Raw genomic sequence first — 17,992 nt, forward strand, 5'->3', positions numbered from 1 at the left:
GCAGCACTCCCTCAGTACTGCAATGGAGTGTCAGCCTATACTTTGTGCTTAAGTTTCTGGAGTGGGACTTGAACCCACACTATTCTGACTGAGAGGCAAACATGCTAGATGGCACTATATTTACATTTATGTTTGCATCCACAAAATGTTTTCTGAAGAATAGAATTCCAACTGGAAACCAGGAAGTATAAATGAAATACTGCCTGGCTGAAACTAACACTATAGCGCCCAGGCTAGATCAATAACTCCAGCATAGAGGTACATTAAACATGCAGAATAGTGTGAAAATCAAGAGGCATTCTCTTTCTCTCAGTTACTTTGCTGTAGTTATTTCTATGAGAAGAACCAAATTCAGAAAATAAGTTATGCAACATGCATGTCATTTACAAATGACGGAGACTCAAGTGCCATTTGGAGGAAAAATATATGAGCTATTTTTGTTTCACATGTACATTCATAATAGGATCTTCAAAACTGAAACTAAAGCTAAATTTTGAAGGAAGTGTAAAGTTTAAAATGTCCACAGGGAAAGATTACTGTGTGTTATACTATCATTCCCATGCCCTATTTATCCCCCATTACATTCTCTTCCACAGACCTTTTTTTTTCCAACTGACATTCAAACCAATTACAGTTTGCCAAGATAAACAGAGAACACAGTCCTTTATTTTGCAGCTCAGACTTGTGTTGAATTAAAAAGATTAATTTTGGCATGCAATGTTGTGTTGTGCACTTGAAAAATATTGTTCCTTACAAAATGTTGGTGGTTAAATTATTTGACTATCAGAAGTTGTGGTCTCGTCCAAATTGCTTATGATTTCCCACAATCCCTACTTCCCTACCGGAAAAATTGGTCATTGAGGGACCTTTGATATGGCAAGATTTATTATTTATCTGGCTGTACAAATCTTTAAAAGATCAATTTTTAAAAATTAATTTCTTAATCGACAAGAGTTTTAGTCAACTATTACTTCTGAGTGGAATGCTCCTTAAGTAAATTAAAATGATCATTCCCATTAATATCACTGTGTGCAAATTGGGAAATCTCGTCAGCATGCCCCATTAGATCTTAAAAGGAAAAATTACCACTTGCCCATCTGTTTGGTATTTTTGGAGTGTTATAATGAGAAAAAAGATAATTATAATTTATACAGTCCCAAATATCTATAATCAGATAAAACATTTTCTTTTCTGCTCTTGTTACCCATACATATGTCTGGAGCTTCACAACAAAATTTTCAAACTGTAAACCCCAATGCAAATGAGCATCACACCTAATTAAAACAAATGGAGAGGCAGGATTTAACAGTTGGCATTTCTGGCAAACAACACACAAACTGTGGGAGCAAGCAAAAGGAATAAACTGGTTAATAGTAGTTGTTATTATCTGATAGACAGGGAGTGGGAGTAAAATGACTTTTATGTTGTTTCAAACAGGAAGGAAACGAGTTAAACAAAAATAACAAACCTCTTTAGAAATTCCATATACTCTGCATGCTTGATTAGTCCTGTCCTCATCATTATTGTCTGAAAACATTGTCGATCGATGGCCCAGAGTTTTACGTTCGTAAGAGCTGTCAAACCACAAAAGCAGAAACGCTGTTAACCAACAAGTGAAAAAGAAAAAGCTTTTTTTAATAGAAGGAAAGCACATTTGAATCTATTAAAAAGGCAAAAAATGCATAGCAAAAAGATTAGTATTCTTTACTTGGAGGTACACTCCCTGATATTCCAATGTTTATTGCCAATTATAATATATCTTCAGGCAAAGTAACCCTCCTACTGTTCATTCAGGCCTAACATTTTGACCATAGGCAGGTTGAGCTATCCACAACTGGGTATTCAGCTCATTGCCACTCTGGACATTATAAACATGGACATTACAAGCATGCAAAGAGGTCATCATCACACTTGTCACTCTACCTGATCAGCCAGAACCAGAATTGAACAATCGACAAACTAAAAAAAAAATACACTTCCGACAGCTGATTGCAGATTGATTGATTTCATTTGGCAAGATCTGAAATTTAAACACTTCTAACTCCCAAAAACTTATTTTTCCTAATCTTAGGTCAGCAGCCGATGCTGTGGTGAGCCAGTTGGACCATTTTCCTCCCTTCGTGTGAAACCAACTTCCCTTCAGCACTCCCACCCCATTATCCCGGCAACACCGTAATTGTAGGGTTGTCAACTCTGATGGACATATTCCTGGGGGTGTCATTGCATGACCTCCTGACAATAAACAGTCGCCCCACACTCCTGCCATTGGTCACCTGACTTGTCCATCCCTACAGAGCATCTAATGCCAATTGGAAAGCCAACAGGCTCTATTACCTGATTGGATGATTCTTGCCTGTTGGTCTAACAGCTATTTTTCACATCTCCAGTATTTTTACAACTAAGAAATAAAAGAATTCAAAGAAAATACAAAAAACACAATTGCTTTTAACACTTTGATGATATTTGTCCAAGGTTGCCACTAGAAGTGTCCTGGAAATGAATTTGTAATTCCTGGAGTCTCAGGATAATCCTGGATGGTTTGCAATGCTATGCAAGTGTCCCAGGTGCTCAACATAATTGTTTAAATCACAATAAGACCAGGAAATGACTCAGAGTCAGGCCCTGCAATGTGTGGGCGTAAGTCCTGCCTCACCGAAGATCTGTTGCCATTGCAATCCTGAGGAAAATCTGCACCCTGATATGTATATATGAAGAGCTGGATATTCGATAGAGCAAATCGAACTGTTTAATGAGGTACGACTCTTGAGGTAGGATTTTTACTGCCTTAATAGATTTACATTTTTCAGCTGAGTTACAGAATTATTTTGTGAATTAAATAAAGTTATCAAGTTGATGTTATGTGATTGAAACAGAAGCTTTATAACGCTCCCGTAAAGCACCTTGGGATGTTTTATTAGGTTAAAGGCGCTATATAAATATAAGCTATTATTGTTGTGTTGTGCTGTTGAAATCTGTGTTCTAACTGCTACTTGACTCAGTTGGAGCCAACCTTGCCTCTGAGTCAAGAGTCTATGGATTCAAACCCTGCTCTGCGGCTTGAGCACATACCTAGACTGACACTGTGGTGTCATACGTTGTGGGTACTGCATTACTGAAGGCTCCTTCTTTTAAGATGAGATGTGAAAGGCTCCATCTGACAATTATGGAGAGCATGAAAGATTCCAATGCAGCATTTGAAGTATTTGAAGAAAAGCAGGGAGAGCTGTTCATCCTGACCAAGATTCCTCCTTCAAACAAAACCACCATTTGCCATCATTTGCCTACAAAACATCAGTGATTACAATTCAAAAATAATTATTGGTTATGAAGTGCTTTGGGAGTCCCCGACGATCTGATCAGTGTTACTTAAATGCCAGTTCCTTCTTTCTATTTCTCAAAAGGTTATGAAGATTTGTCACTCTATTTGAGAAGGAACGTTCCTTGACCATGTTGTTTAGTCTGCAGCTGGGTATTTCACTCATTAACACAGTGGACATTATATAGTGGCAGGTACAAAGGGCTCCCTATCACAGCTGTCAATCCACCTGATCAGCAACATGCTGGAATTGAACAATTGGCAAACTACTCAAAAACACAATAAACCTCGAGAGTATGAAATGCATTTTGTCACTTTTCAAAAGCAAACAGGCCATTTGGCCCAACCAGCCCATGCCAACATTTACTATTCAGTGCTAATCTCATTTATTCAGCCATTTCCTTCATCCACTTGTCCAATCTAATATTGAGTGTCAACATTGTTTCTACCTCATCCACTAACCCTGGAAGTAAATTTCACTTTCACACAATACTTTGTGTTAAAAAGTATCTCCTGCCTTCTGTTTTAAATCTTTTACATTTAATTTTGTATCTATGGCCCCTCATTCCTGACTCCTCAACCACTGAAGACATGCTGCTATCCACTGACTCTGTTCCATCCCTTCATAATTTTAAACACTTATTGCCCAATAATCTGTGTTGCTCGAATGAGAAAAGGTTCAATTTTCAAGTCTTTCTTCATAGTTGTATTTCCTCATTCCAGACAGCATTTCAGTGAATCTGTGTTGTACTCTATGTAATCCCTCAATATTCTTCTTGCACTGTGGAGTCCAATATTGCACACAGTTCACTAACTGAGATCTTATTAAGGTTTTATGTAGGCTCATCATTTGCTCTTGGATTTTATATTCTATGTCTCAAGATAAAGCCTAGAATTCTATTAGCTTATTTGATCTTCTGCAAAAAATTGTAAATAGATACACAAGATTCATACTTTATATTTTCCCCTTCAGTGTAACTCATCAGTCTATTCTTTTGTAAATAATGGGAATGTGCTGAGGTGGTGGTATCAACATAATATCTAAGTCATAGGCGAGAAGTTGCAGATGAAATCATCCCTTTCAGGTGCATTTTGATTTGTCATACGGACTAAGGAACTGTTTGAAGAGGTATCAGCCAAGAGGTTGCACACAACAACAATTTGAATTTATATAGCACCTTTAAACATCCCAAGGTGCTTTACAGAAGTGTTATCAACACAAATCTTATTACAATGCAAGTCAAGTACAGCCATGTACAAATATGAAACACCCACAACTTGAAATAAGCACTTCCAATAATGTATCTGGTGCTACCTTATCAACTAGCCTCACCGTAGCCAAACTTTAAATGATAAGATCTGCATTCAACATTCAATTAAAAGGGAAGCTAAAATTCAGCATGAGAATTTTTACTTCAAAAGATCATCCTGCATATATGATAAAAAGTGCAGTAACCTTTCAGTTAGTGTACAATGTTAACATGAATGTTTGATTCTACATTGCATACTCTTGATGTTTTGTACAACATTATTTTATTCAATCTTTTAACAGCAACATTTATCCAATCATTGGAAACATTAAAATAGAACACAAAGTGATCTCATACATATTTGTTAGGCTTATGTACATATTAATTTCTAGCCTCATGTCTTGATTTCATCTAATAGAGGCAAAAAGAAAACAACAAATGCAGAAAGTATAGGCTTTGGTCCCTCTGCCATCATTAGAAATTGTACAGAACCTCCTGGAGGCTTAAACTGTAAGAATGATGTAAGTATGGTATCGTGCCAATTTTGGCACAAAAGACTGAGAAAAATCAGGGGTATGTGGCCCGTTTTCATGCTAGGCCTTAGTATCCTTGATCTTTTATGGTGATTCTTTGCCAAAACCCTCCACTGATCATTAACATATCTCTACCCCTACATCACCAAAAGTGCAGCTCATGTATAATACCTGAATTTCCAACAGTTCTGATCTAGCTGTAAAAACTTTAAGTCATACTTCTGGTGTTTTATGACAAATTTTATAATTTCTCCTCACTGAGACTAACAATATACTTTCTGTATCTTATTAATGATTTGCATTAAAAACTAAAAACCTTCCACAATTGCATTTTCTTAAAGATGCTGTACCTAATGTACATAAATGATGGCTTGAAATTTTACATTTCATGCATAAAAGGGACTAAAAGAAAAATTATGGTGTATGTGTGACACCTTCCTCAGGCCCTGATTGTTTACGCTATTTTCCACTAGTATATAAGTATTAGCATATGCTAATGATCATCTCACAAAATTCCAGTGTGACCTGTCAATTGCACAGTTTCAGAAAATTCCAGGCCTATGTCTTTATTAAGAAGTGAACTTCATGGCATTCTATTTGTAGTGAGTTTATTCCAGTCTAGATTATAAATGGACTGGCAGGTTTATGGTGATGATAAACAGAAAATTGGCCAATCAGAGGATAGGCTTCAGTCGACTCCAGGCCTCAGACCTGTCAACACTGGGCAATCCTGGGTGTGAGATGTTCAGTTATGAGCCTTTTAATCCCATCAAACAAAAAAGAAAAGTGGTTAAAAGCAGCAGGTGCCAGAAAACAACCAAGTACTATTAACATATTTTGCCACTCTCTCTTTAACCTTTTTTTCCCTTTTTCTACCCCTGTATTCCTGTTTTTTTCTCACAAAGTCACGTCAGCTGCAGGATTTACAAGTGCCTTCTCTTGCTGTCTGTAGCCTGCGAATGAAAGATCCATTTCTGGAGACAGGTCTAGTACTGACATCAAGAGTGTAGACAGCAATGTAAAATTCAATGTGCTTCTTCCTCCCTTTGCTTTGTCCTCGCATAACCACTCCCTAAATGCCCAGGGTCTACCTACACACTGAAAATATTGAACTTTCGATTAAAGTAGCACATTCTGGTTCTTTAAGGAAACATTTTAAATGTCATACTGGATAAGATATTTAAAGATACGCAGCTAATTTATGTGTTAGTCCCTACAATACTCAGAGTTAGAAGAGGACACTTACTATTAAATCAAAAAGGGTCCAGGGCATAAAACACAATAAGAAATTGATGATTGAGTTTATTGAATAAGTTATTACAATAATAGTAGTGTCTCTGAATGAATTTACTAGAACTTAATTAAAATTATTTTTTCTGCTTCACTGCTAATCTGTAAAAAAAAAATGAGATCATTCTCCTCCATTTGGTCTCCATCAAAATATACTTCTTGTACTTCTGAAGGAAAAAAAAATCACATACTGCAGTGTTTAGTCTATAAAGCCTCAGTTTATAACCATTAGCTTTGAAATCTGTGCTGAACATAAAGCAAATGTTCAGACTATTTTGGAATTAGTGCAACACCAATCTGTCCTTTACACAAATTTGTGATTCTCTCCAACACACAAACTTCCACATAAAATGCTATGTTTTTTACTACATTGAAGTCCATAGAGATCGGCTGAAAATCAATGAGATTAACCCAAAAAGTAACTGTAGTAAAGTCACAGACAGCATGATTTAAGAAGAATTAATTTGACTGTCAGGCAAAACAGCATCTGCCATAGTTTAGCCTGATATTTAGTTAAAGTTTGAGACCCTGTTCGCAGTGGGGCAGCCTTTTGGAAAATCATGGAAGCACATCCTATAGCTTTCCACCTATTGACATAAACTCACTCTCAATACTTCAGCGCATAATCTACACTGACATTCCAGTGCAGTACTGAGGGAGTGCTGCACCGTCGAAAGAACTGTTTTATAGATGAGTGGTAAAGCCGAGGGCTCATCTATCCTTTCAACTGCACGTAAAAAGTTCCATTACACTCTTCACAGAAGGCAGTTTTCCTGATATCCTGGCCAACATTTATCTTTCAAACAATATCTCGAAAGCAGATTATCTTGTAATTATCGCATTGCTGTTTGTGGTAGCTTGCTGTATGCAAATTGGCTGTCCCCGCTCCTACAACAGTGACTACTCTCCAAAAAGTACTTCATTGGCTGTAAAGCACTTTGGAATATTCTGAGGTTGTGAAATCAGCTATAGAAATGCACAATCTTTCCCTCTATTAATACAGCCACAATTTCCCAAAGTTTTTTGTATTACTTTGTGGAGTATTTTTGCTACAGAAAATATAACCTCTCTTGATTTAATAGTCGTGAAATGGGACCTCATGGTGCCAGTTTTCCAGGTGGAAAACAGGAGGGCCACTGAGGTCCAATACAAGTGGTAAACTGCCATACCAGAACAGCATTGAAAACACCCCCGATGCCCATTAGGCTTGGGCATTCTAAAGGCATCCCAGGCATTAGCCAAAAATAGCGTTAGGTCCTTTGAATAGGTTAAACTCCCTAGCCAGCTGCTGAAGTCAACCTAGATTTTCGTCTTGACATTTTTCAAACTTAACCTTGATATGGAACCTGGAAGAATAGGAGTGCCAATCCTGCTTCCACAATAATGATGCCAGCCTGCGCTTGGCCCCCTCCTGACAGCCACCTTCCCAACCTCGCCACAACCTAGATTAGTGCCGCTGCTGGCGTTGCAGCAGTCCGACATTCATAGTCACATTGCTAGCAAGCTGCCTTGGGACGTGCAATTGTCATCCAGTCTTAATTAGATGAGGCTCGAGTCACATTAATAATCAGGCCCACCTGTTCTGACACGGGGATCGTGCTCAGTCACACAAGATTAAGGGTGCAAAACAATTTCCACCTCAATATTTCAGTCTTTCACACCTGGATCAAGATGTCAGATCTTTAGAAATAGTCACATTTGTTAACTAGTGAAACCTTATTAATGTTGCCAAACCAAAATATGTTTTCAATAATTTGGCTCCATATGGTCATCTTCCGATATACACTGGCAGTGGGAAAGCTAACTTCCACCAGTGCATCCTGGAAAAGCACAGGTACACAGAATGGGCAACCTGTTGCTCTGGGGTCCACTATGTCAAAGGGGTTCTGCTCTGAGCCACCCTGCATGTTCAACCTCTGAATCAGCAAACTTGCACAGTTTTCTGGTATATGCTGGAGGTGGAGATGGTTCTCCATCACTCTGTGCTTGAAAAATTTCCCCCATCATTAATGTTCAAAATACAAGAAAGCCTTTGACTCGTGATAACTTTAGGCACCCTATTTAATTTACCTGGAACTACTTTACCCAAATATCAGTGATATGGACCGGAATTTTATGGCGGCCCCACAATGAGCAGGCTGGTGGCGGCGGTGGGTGGGGGGGGGGGGGTGTAAAATTGAGTGGGAGGCATTCCCGACCCCCTCCTGCCCCCGCTGCAATTTTACGCAGGGCAGCGGCGGCGAGAAGCGGCCTGCACGCCACAGGCCAATTAAGGCCAGACAGCAAAGGCCCCAAGAAACTTCTTGTGGGCTGGAGATGGGGGGACACTCCTGATCCGGCACTGTGTGCCCCACGGTGGGCCGCCTCTGAAGCTCCAACCACTCTCAATGCAGATACATAGAAAGAAAGTGAAAAAAAGAACAGGGAAAACAAACTTGTATTTGCACTTTTCATGGCCTCAGGTGCTTTACAGATAAATTAAGCACTTTTGAAATGTAGTCACTGTTGTAATAAGGAAATATAGCAGATAATCTGTTTTAATGGCACTGATTAAGGGATAAATATGGACTGGAGACAGAGGAGAACTCCCCGGCTCTTCTTTCAATAGCGTCCTAGGATGTTTTAGGTCCACCAGAGAGGGAAGACCAGTATTTGGTTTAATATCATATCTGAAAGGCACCTCCAACACTCTGTCAATACTGCACTGGAGCGTCAGCCTCGATTTTGCACTCAAGTCTCTGGATTGGAACTTGGACTCGTATTCTTCTGACTCAGACAAGAGTGTTACCCACTGAGCCATGGCTGACATCTAAATGTTCCCATGAACTCCTATGAGGTGGGAGGGTGGGAGATTGTAACTCTCCACCTGAAACTCCTACATAAAAGAACTGTCAACAATGCAACATCATGCAAATGGGAGCATGTGGCTGTCCCGATGCCTCAGTTAGTGTAAGTGCACCATCAGATATGGAACTCAGCAGATGGAGGGTCCCAATTTTGACCCCTAGGTCTGTGCCAAGTTAACTGACCTCAGTTAAGGTGGCCGCAGAGTGCACCAATTGGCATCAGAAACCCTTGTCTAGGGAGGGGGAGAAACTAAGTGTGAAAACTCTGCTCATCTGGACAGTGGTGCTAACTAAATACTTCAAAACCAACAGCTTCTGAAGATCTGCACAAACTACTCTGCACTAAAAAGAAAAACACAGATTAATAAAATACAGCTTTGTGATCATGCTAATGTGTCAACAAATATTCAGTGAAGATTTTGTTTGTTTTCAAAATTCAGCCGTGAAGACCTGCAGAAAGACAGCAACTTTGCCAGAGACTTTGAGCAATATAATTATAGCGTTCCTTCGCGGTTGACTTATTTTAATGTAAAAAGCTGCTTTAATAAATGTCCACCTCGTTAGACCACCTGGGGCCTTGTTAGTACATCCAAAAATAACATAACACAAGTTCACAGAGTTTGAAGCTGTTGCTTTGTGCAGTTCGGAAGAGGCTGTCAAATCATATAGTTTTCTGGTTTATTTTGTTCCAATGGAGATCAAATTGGCCACACCGCAAGTAGGAAGCAGCTGTTTAATGTAACTGTGATCACACTATAGTCTTCCATTCTTTTACACTGACAGTTATCTATACATGATGACATTCCCAGATTGGAACCAGGGCTTTTCCTGTTATTGTCCCATTGATATTTCTCCTCCAGAAGAGTAAATTGTAGAAATTGTCAAGATATTTTACATAGAATTACATTGAATTTACAGCACAGAATCAAATTATTCAGCCGAACTGGTCTATGTCAGTTTTTAAGTTCCGCATGAACCTCTTCTTACTCTATTTCATCTAGCCCTATTAGCATAACTTTCTATCCCTTTTTCCCTCCTGTGCTTATTTAGCTTCCCCTTCATAGCATATATATTATTCTCCCAAACCACTCTGTGCGGTAGTGAGTTCAAAATCTAATCACCCTCCAGGTAAAGAAGTTCCTCCTGAATTCTCTATTGTATTTATTAGTGATTATCTTATATTTACAGCCTCTAATATTTATTTAGAGATACAGCACTGAAACAGGCCCTTTGGCCCACCGTGTCTGTGCCGACCAACAACCACCCATTTATACTAATCCTACATTAATCCCATATTCCCTACTACATCCCCACCATTCTCCTACCACCTACCTACACTAGGGGCAATTTACAATGGCCAATTTACCTATCAACCTGCAAGTCTTTGGCTGTGGGAGGAAACCAGAGTACCCGGTGGAAACCCATGCAGTCACAGGGAGAACTTGCAAACTCTGCACAGGCAGTACCCAGAACGGAACCTGGGTCGTTGAAGCTGTGAGGCTGCGGTGCTAACCAATGCACCACTGTGCCGCCCCAAATACTTTGCTCTTAGACTCTATCTTTCTGATTTATCTTTCACCTTGGGTTTTTATACTGTATTTTTGATTGTCAGGGAATAACATTGGACGTGGCTTCCCTGCCGCACAGTGAACGGTGAGTAGGAAATGATTGCTGGGCCGGAACAAGCAGGCCCAAGGCCTGATCAGAACTGGAATTTGTACCACATCTAATTTCGAACATCCACTGCACGACCCCAGGCAGCTCCCCAGCAAAGCAGAAATCAATGTTGGGCCACTGCTGGGGGAAGGGAGGGGTTGGGGGAGTGGGCCATTGTGACATCTGTTCAGTTGCACAAGAGCTCTCAACTTTAATGGGAGGGCAATATAGAACTGAGTTAGGGTCAGATGCAGCAATGCAAAATATTACCATAATTAATGACACTAATAACTGTGACTTCCTTACTGAAAGTTATTTCAACAATCCCACAGTGGAGTTACAGATAGTATCAACAAAGCTACCACACTATCTCTCACTTCAAGTAGTTACCAACTCCACTTACAGTTATTAGCTAGATTTAAAAGAAAAAAACACACTGCAATAATTTTCCAGGAAAAAGGTCTAATTCAATCATAGAAATGAATTTGTGATCAATCAATAGGCTGTCATTTAAGACAGGAATTCAATAGAAAGATTCTGTCTCCTCAGTTACAACGTTCTGCACTTAGCACATCCATCATGCCCAACAGCATGAGTTAACACTCTAGTGATCAGTACACACAAAGTACTTCCCTGGTGATTAACACAATTGTAACAACACCACACCATTATTATGCACTAATGAAAGCGTTCTGTTTTGATCCTTATTTTCATCCACCATGCACAGATGTAGTTATTATGAATTTGAAGAATATCACTATGCTTTAGGTGCTGCTACTTGTATAGGACAACCCAGAAGTGTTTTCAGATAATATTTTTTGAACGTTAAAAGATATAAGCCTGATTTGTATTGACTCATCTGATGGCTGCTAACAGGCACAGATGAAAGGAGCTTGGGCAGTCAATGTAACTACACCATTCTGTTCCGAGAAGTTAAAATAAACACCACCTGAAGCAGCAGATTGTATTCAGAGGTCTGCATTCACAAACAACCACCATCTTTGGGGTAAGGAGGAAAACAACTATGCCAAAGCCTGGCTAATCTTACAGCAGTTACGACTGCCACTAAATGCAAACCTCACCTGATGCGTCAGGATAGGAACGTTGGAAGCTCAAGTTCTGTTCCTGCTTATCAGACATGTCATTTAGCAGCAGGATGTTCCATTCAACAGATGCCTTATGCAAGTTTGCATTCAATTATGGGCTCTTATTCTCTATATTACTGCTATTTCAATTCAACCAAGTGCACCAAATGATTAAAAAAGAAAATATACCTCTTACAGATTATGAGATTTGATTTTTGAATCATTAAATGGATAGTGAGGCTTTGAATTTGCTCTGTTCAACATATGTAACATAGTTTGAGGCGTTTTTCTGGAATCCCCGAGGGTCCACTCCTCAATCACCACCAACAACGCCTCCCGATGCAACACCTGCCCTTTTTTAACCTCTTCGCTCCTCACCCTCCAAGGCCCCAAACACTCATTCCAGGTGAACAGCGATTTACTTCTACTTCTTTCAATTCAGGATACTGTTTTCGCTGATGAAAATGTGGTCTCCTCTACACTGGGCAGACAAAACGCAGACTGAGTGACCACGTTGCAGAACACCTGCATTCAGCCCACAATTGACCCTGAACTTCCGATTGCCTGTCATTTTAATTCTCCACCTTGGTCTGTTATTTTTCTCTTTTATTTGTGTTCAGATGGCTGCTATTCATGCCTCTGTCATTTACACGTCCTCTAGACAAATCTTTAACTTCTTTACTTGTCCCATTACCACTCCCTTTTGCCTTGCACCACAAACCCTTTGTCATTTAATTTCTCCTGCCCTCCACCCTATTACAGATCTTCCCCTTTTTTTTGTTTCCCACCCTTAACCCTTTCACTTGCTTAAAACCTATCACATTTCTAACTTCTCCCAGTTCTGATGAAAGGTCACTGTCCTGAAACATTAACTCTGTTTTTCTCTCCACAGATACCGCATGACCTGCTGAGTATTTCCAGTATTTTTTGTTTTTATCCCCATTGGGCTAAATGGGGCCGTGGGGTGCCCTTTTTCAGGTGCTACTTTGCCAACTAAGGCTAAAAAATGAGGTCCAAGATGTGCATGCACATTTTGGATGGTCAAAGGGTTTGCATGTGTCGATGATGAGGCCAATCAGTGTGCAATGCTGCCATTTTCCCACTCTGCACTCCAGCCAACCTCACATAGCTGAACACGATGTTAAACAAAATGAAGGACACCACCCCTGCACACAACAACCCACCTCCAGTAGTATTTAAAAGCATCATGAACTACTTACAGGTTAGTTGCTGGATTATTTCTTCTGGCTGCTGGTGCAATTGCATGTGTTTTTGAAGCTTTCCTATACTTTGCTCTCTCACCTGTTCAGTTATTCTTCAATATATTACAGCACAGACTCATTTCACAAAGGACTTCCACAACTTCTTGCAGCCACAATGCACCTCCCCTTTAAGAGGTGAAGACTGCCTTTGAGTAGCGCCAGCACCGCAATATTGGGCCCTTTGCTGATGTATGCAACCGATGATCAGTGCACATAGTGTTGACTGCATGCAACAGTCATTTAAAACCAATTTAATGTACTGCCTGCAATGCAATGAACAAACGTATGTTAATCGCGGACCAGGATCCCCATGCCAGCTCTCGAAGGTTAACCAATTTAACCTGCCTCACTATGAAAGAGGTGACGAAATTCAAAGTAAGGTGTTAAGCGTTCCTATACTCACAAGTCATGGCTTGACTTTAGGACTTTACTGTCCTGTGAACCATTTCAATTGAAAATGTATTCTGCGAATGTATAGTGTTGCAAAATATCACTTTGTTAATATTAAGCCATTAAATACCCTAGGAATTTAAATTGAGTTATTACAAAAAACATTTGAACCTGCAACATTTCAATGCAAAATTGATTGAGCCAAATAGGATCTGATGCGACCTTTTCTTTAAAATGCCACTTGCTGTTGTCAATAATCTGCAGTAATGAACATTCTAAATCATTTTTAGGCTTAATGGTTTCTTTAATACAGCTTTTCGATTTTATGTTTTGGGTGTAAGATGAAGTATTGGTTAACTTATGACTAGAAATCTCACTATTTTAAAAGTAATACTTATAGCTCTTGTTACGAGATTTCTTCCATTTCTTTTGTAAAATATGTTAAGGACTTATATTTGAATTATGGATACTGATTAATCGGGAATCTTGAAGAGATGGCTGAACATCGTGTTTTTTTAAAAAAAAGGTCACTAGAAGGTTCCTGGATTTGGCTAGCAAACAAGTCTTATTGGAAGGCACCTGTCTGTGGATAATCACCCAGCAGGGGTTGCTTTTGATTTGGAGAGATATTTACAAAGAAGTGACAGACTGAGATTTATAGATGTCAGGAGACTTGCCTTCTGGAATGATTTTAGTTGCACTTTGAATTCTGACAACAGACAGTTGTTTCTTGCCTGCCAGAAGAAGAACAGCTCAGTTCTCTCACACTTGAAAACAAGTCCTGCATCCAGTGTGTCAGATTCCTATTTCCTCCTGTATTTGAAGAAACCCTGCATGTTTGAAGAAACCTTTGCATATAGAATGTGTGGGAACTGAAACCTTGTTGTTGCATTCCTGCTGTAAGACCTATTTGGAGTCTCTGTAGCTGTATCTCTTGGAACGCCAACCCAAACTGATCTTCAACATCGCCTGGAAAGAACTAGGAAGATCCTAGTGACAGCCGCCTACATGCATTTGGGACACCAAGCCAAAACAAAGGACATCTTTCCATACCTTCTTTTCGGCCTCAATGTTTTTTTTTGTTTTCTTTGTAACAGCTATAAACAAAAATCCCTGTTATTTTCCCGGTTATCCGGTATGTATGTATGTATGTGTGTGTGAGGGGCTAGGATAAATAAGGGGCTTTAATATTTCAGTTTGTGTGCATGTTTAACTTCATTATTGGTTAAGACTTGGTTTATAATGAACTGATAATTTTGTTGTTTCTTAAAGAAACCTTGTTGGTGTATTTTACTCTGGGAAAAAGAGAGTATATGATTGACTATATTGGTAAGTGGGAAAGTTTAAATATATGTTGTGACCTGTGGAGAAGTGGGACCAGAATAAACAGTGCACTCCTCCCGCCTGAGTCATAACACTCTCCTTAAGAGATGAGGAAGCTTTTTAAAGAATTATAGAATCCATAGAATCTTACAGCACAGAAAGAGGCCATTAGGTCCATTGTCCCAGTGCCCGTTCTTTGACAGAGCTATCCAATTAGTCCCACTCCCCTGCCCTTTTCCCATAGCCAGGAATAATGTTTTCTTCTCAAGTATATACCCAATTTCCTTTTGAAAGTTACTATTAAATCTGCGTCCACCATCCTTTCAGATAGTGCATTTCAGATCATACAGTTGTCTGTATGAAGGGTGATAATATTTCAAATATCCTTATCTTTAGACAGATTTGATTAAGTTCATTGCTTTTTTTAAAAAAAATCACTTGAGTGCCCATCCACTAACTAAAATAGGCACGCAGAATAAAAAACAGAGCTATAAAAAGCCATCTCATTAAATACCTCTACAGAAAGAGGAGTATAGAAAGTGCAAGAGTGAAATTTAAAAAGGAAATTAGGAAAGCAAATAGAGGTCATGAAAAAATATTGGCAAGTAAAATTAAGAAAAATTCAAAGATGTTTCATAAATCCAGAAAGAGCAAGAGGACAACTAAGGAAAGAATAGGGCTGATTAGAGTCCATAAAGGTAACTTCTGTGTGGAGACAGAAGACGTAGGCATGATTCTTAATGATGAATACTTTGCCTTGAGTTCACAAAAGAGAGGGAGGATGCAAACATTGTAGTTGAGGAAGAGGAGTGTGAAATATCGGATGGTATAAACATAGTGAGAGGGGAAATATTAAGGGGTTTAGCATTTTTGAAAGTGGATAAATCGTCAGGCTCAGATGAGAGATAGGTTAAACTGTCACTTAGAAAGGCACAGATTAATCAGAGATTGTCAGCATGGATTTGTTAAGGGAAGGTCGTGTCTTATTAACTAAATTGAATTTTTTGAGGAAGTAACAAGGAGGATTGATGAGGGTACTGCAGTGGATGTTGTCTACATGGATTTAAGTAAGGCATTTGACAAGGTCCCAGATGACACACTGGTCAAAAAAGAGTTCATGGGATCCCAGGGCCAGTGGCAAGTTAGATCTAAAATTGGCTCAGTGGTAGGAAGAAAAGAATAATGGTCAATGGGTATTTTTGTGACTGGAAGGCTGTTTCCAGTGGGGTTCTGCAGGGCTCAGTACTGGGTCCCTTGCTTTTTGTGGTATATCAATGATTTAGCCTTGAATGTAGCAGGCATGATTAAGGAGTTTGCAGATGATACAAACATTGGTTGTGTCGTTGATTGCAAGGAAGAAAGTTGTAGACTGCAGGAAGATATCAATGGACTGGTCAGGTGAGCAGAAAAGTGGCAAATTCAATTCAATCCAGAGATGTGTGAAGTAATGCATTTGGGGGAGCGGAACAAGGCAAGGGAATAGCCAATAAATGGTAGGATACTAAGAAGTGCAGAGGAACAGAGGGGCCATGAAATGCATGTCCAGAGATCCCTGAAGATGACAGGACTGGTAGATAAGGTGGTTTAGAAGGCAAATGGGATACTTTCCTTCATTCGTTGGGGCATAGAATATAAGAGCAGGGAGATTACGCTAGAACTGAATAAAACATGAGTTAGGCCACAGCCAGAGTGCTGCTTACAGGTCACCACATTACAGGATGGATGTGATTGCACGAGAGAGAGTACAGAGAAGATTTACAAGGATGTTGACAGGAATGGAGAACTTTAGCTATGAAGAAAGATTAGATAGGCTAGGGTTGTTTTCTTTGGAACAGAGGAAGCTGAGGGAAGATTTAATTGAGGTGTGTAGAGTTATGAGGGGCCCAGATAGATTGAATAGGAAGGATCTATTTCCCTTAGCAGAGAGGTCAATGACCAGGCAGATTAGATTTAAAGTAATTGGTAGAATGGTTAAAGGGGAGTTGAGGAAAAGTGTTTTCACCCAGAGTCATAGAGTTATAAAGCACAGAAACAGGCCCTTCAGCCCACCGTGTCCGCGCCAGCCATCAAGCCCATCTATTCTAATCCCATTTTCCAGCACTTGGCCCATAGCCTTGTATGCTATGGTGTTTCAAGTGCTTATCTAAGTACTTCTTAAATGTTGTGAGGGTTCCTGCCTCTACCCCCCCCCCTTCAGGCAGTGTGTTCCACATTCCAACCGCCCTCTGGGTGAAAAATATTTTCCTTAAATCCCCTCTAAACCTCCTGCCCCTTACCTTAAATCTATGCCCCCTGGTTATTGACACCTCCGCTAAGGGAAAATTTTTCTTCCTATCTACCCTACCCTAATAATTTTGTATACCTCAATCATGTCCGCCCTCAGCTTTCTCTGCTCCAAGGAAAACAACCCTAGCCTATCCAGTCTCTCTCCATAACTGAAATGCTCCAGCCTAGGCAACATCCTGGTGAATCTCCCCTGCATCCTCTCCATTGCAATCACATCCTTCCTATAGTGTGACAACCAGAACTGTACACAGTATTCCAGCTGTGGCCTAACTAGTGTGGAACTCACTGCTTGAAAGGGCAGTAAAGGCAGACACCCTTAATGCATTTAAAAAATACTTGGAAATGCACTTTAAGTTTTGTAATGTACAGGACTACAGACCATGAGTTATAAAGTGGGATTAGACTGAATTGGCTGGCACAGACATGATGAGCTGAACGGCCTCCTCTGTGACGTGAATTTTCTATGTTTCCATATTTCTAAAATGTAAGTGAGTAAAACCATCCCCATTATAAATACAAAATATTGCAGCAATGGATCCCAAGACAAGTACAACATATACAGTGACTGACAAATAGAAACTTGAATGAGAAATGGCCACAATTATATCTATCTTACTTTAACCATGTCCTTTCAGCATCCAAGCTGTCACCCAGTGTAGTCCAAGTCATTAAGTCTACACATTGCTAATCAACATTCTGCTGCTTTTAACTTTTTAGAAAATAGTTAGGAATGTGATAATTCAGAGGTCTGATTG

At 39.6% G+C, this 17,992-nt stretch overlaps 1 protein-coding gene across 6 annotated transcripts in view; it reads right to left on the bottom strand.

The window, feature by feature from the left end:
• prkg1b (protein kinase cGMP-dependent 1b) overlaps window positions 1-17,992 on the bottom strand; it is an 847,749-nt gene that overhangs the window by 326,132 nt on the left and 503,625 nt on the right. For all 6 annotated transcript variants that reach the window (XM_068052493.1, XM_068052492.1, XM_068052491.1 and 3 more), the window contains one exon: window positions 1,469-1,574. In XM_068052493.1, the coding sequence (XP_067908594.1) occupies window positions 1,469-1,574 (106 nt within the window). The remainder of the gene's footprint in view (window positions 1-1,468; window positions 1,575-17,992) is intronic.

Source organism: Heterodontus francisci, chromosome 20, assembly GCF_036365525.1.
Source record: "Heterodontus francisci isolate sHetFra1 chromosome 20, sHetFra1.hap1, whole genome shotgun sequence".
Lineage (NCBI taxonomy): Eukaryota > Metazoa > Chordata > Chondrichthyes > Heterodontiformes > Heterodontidae > Heterodontus > Heterodontus francisci.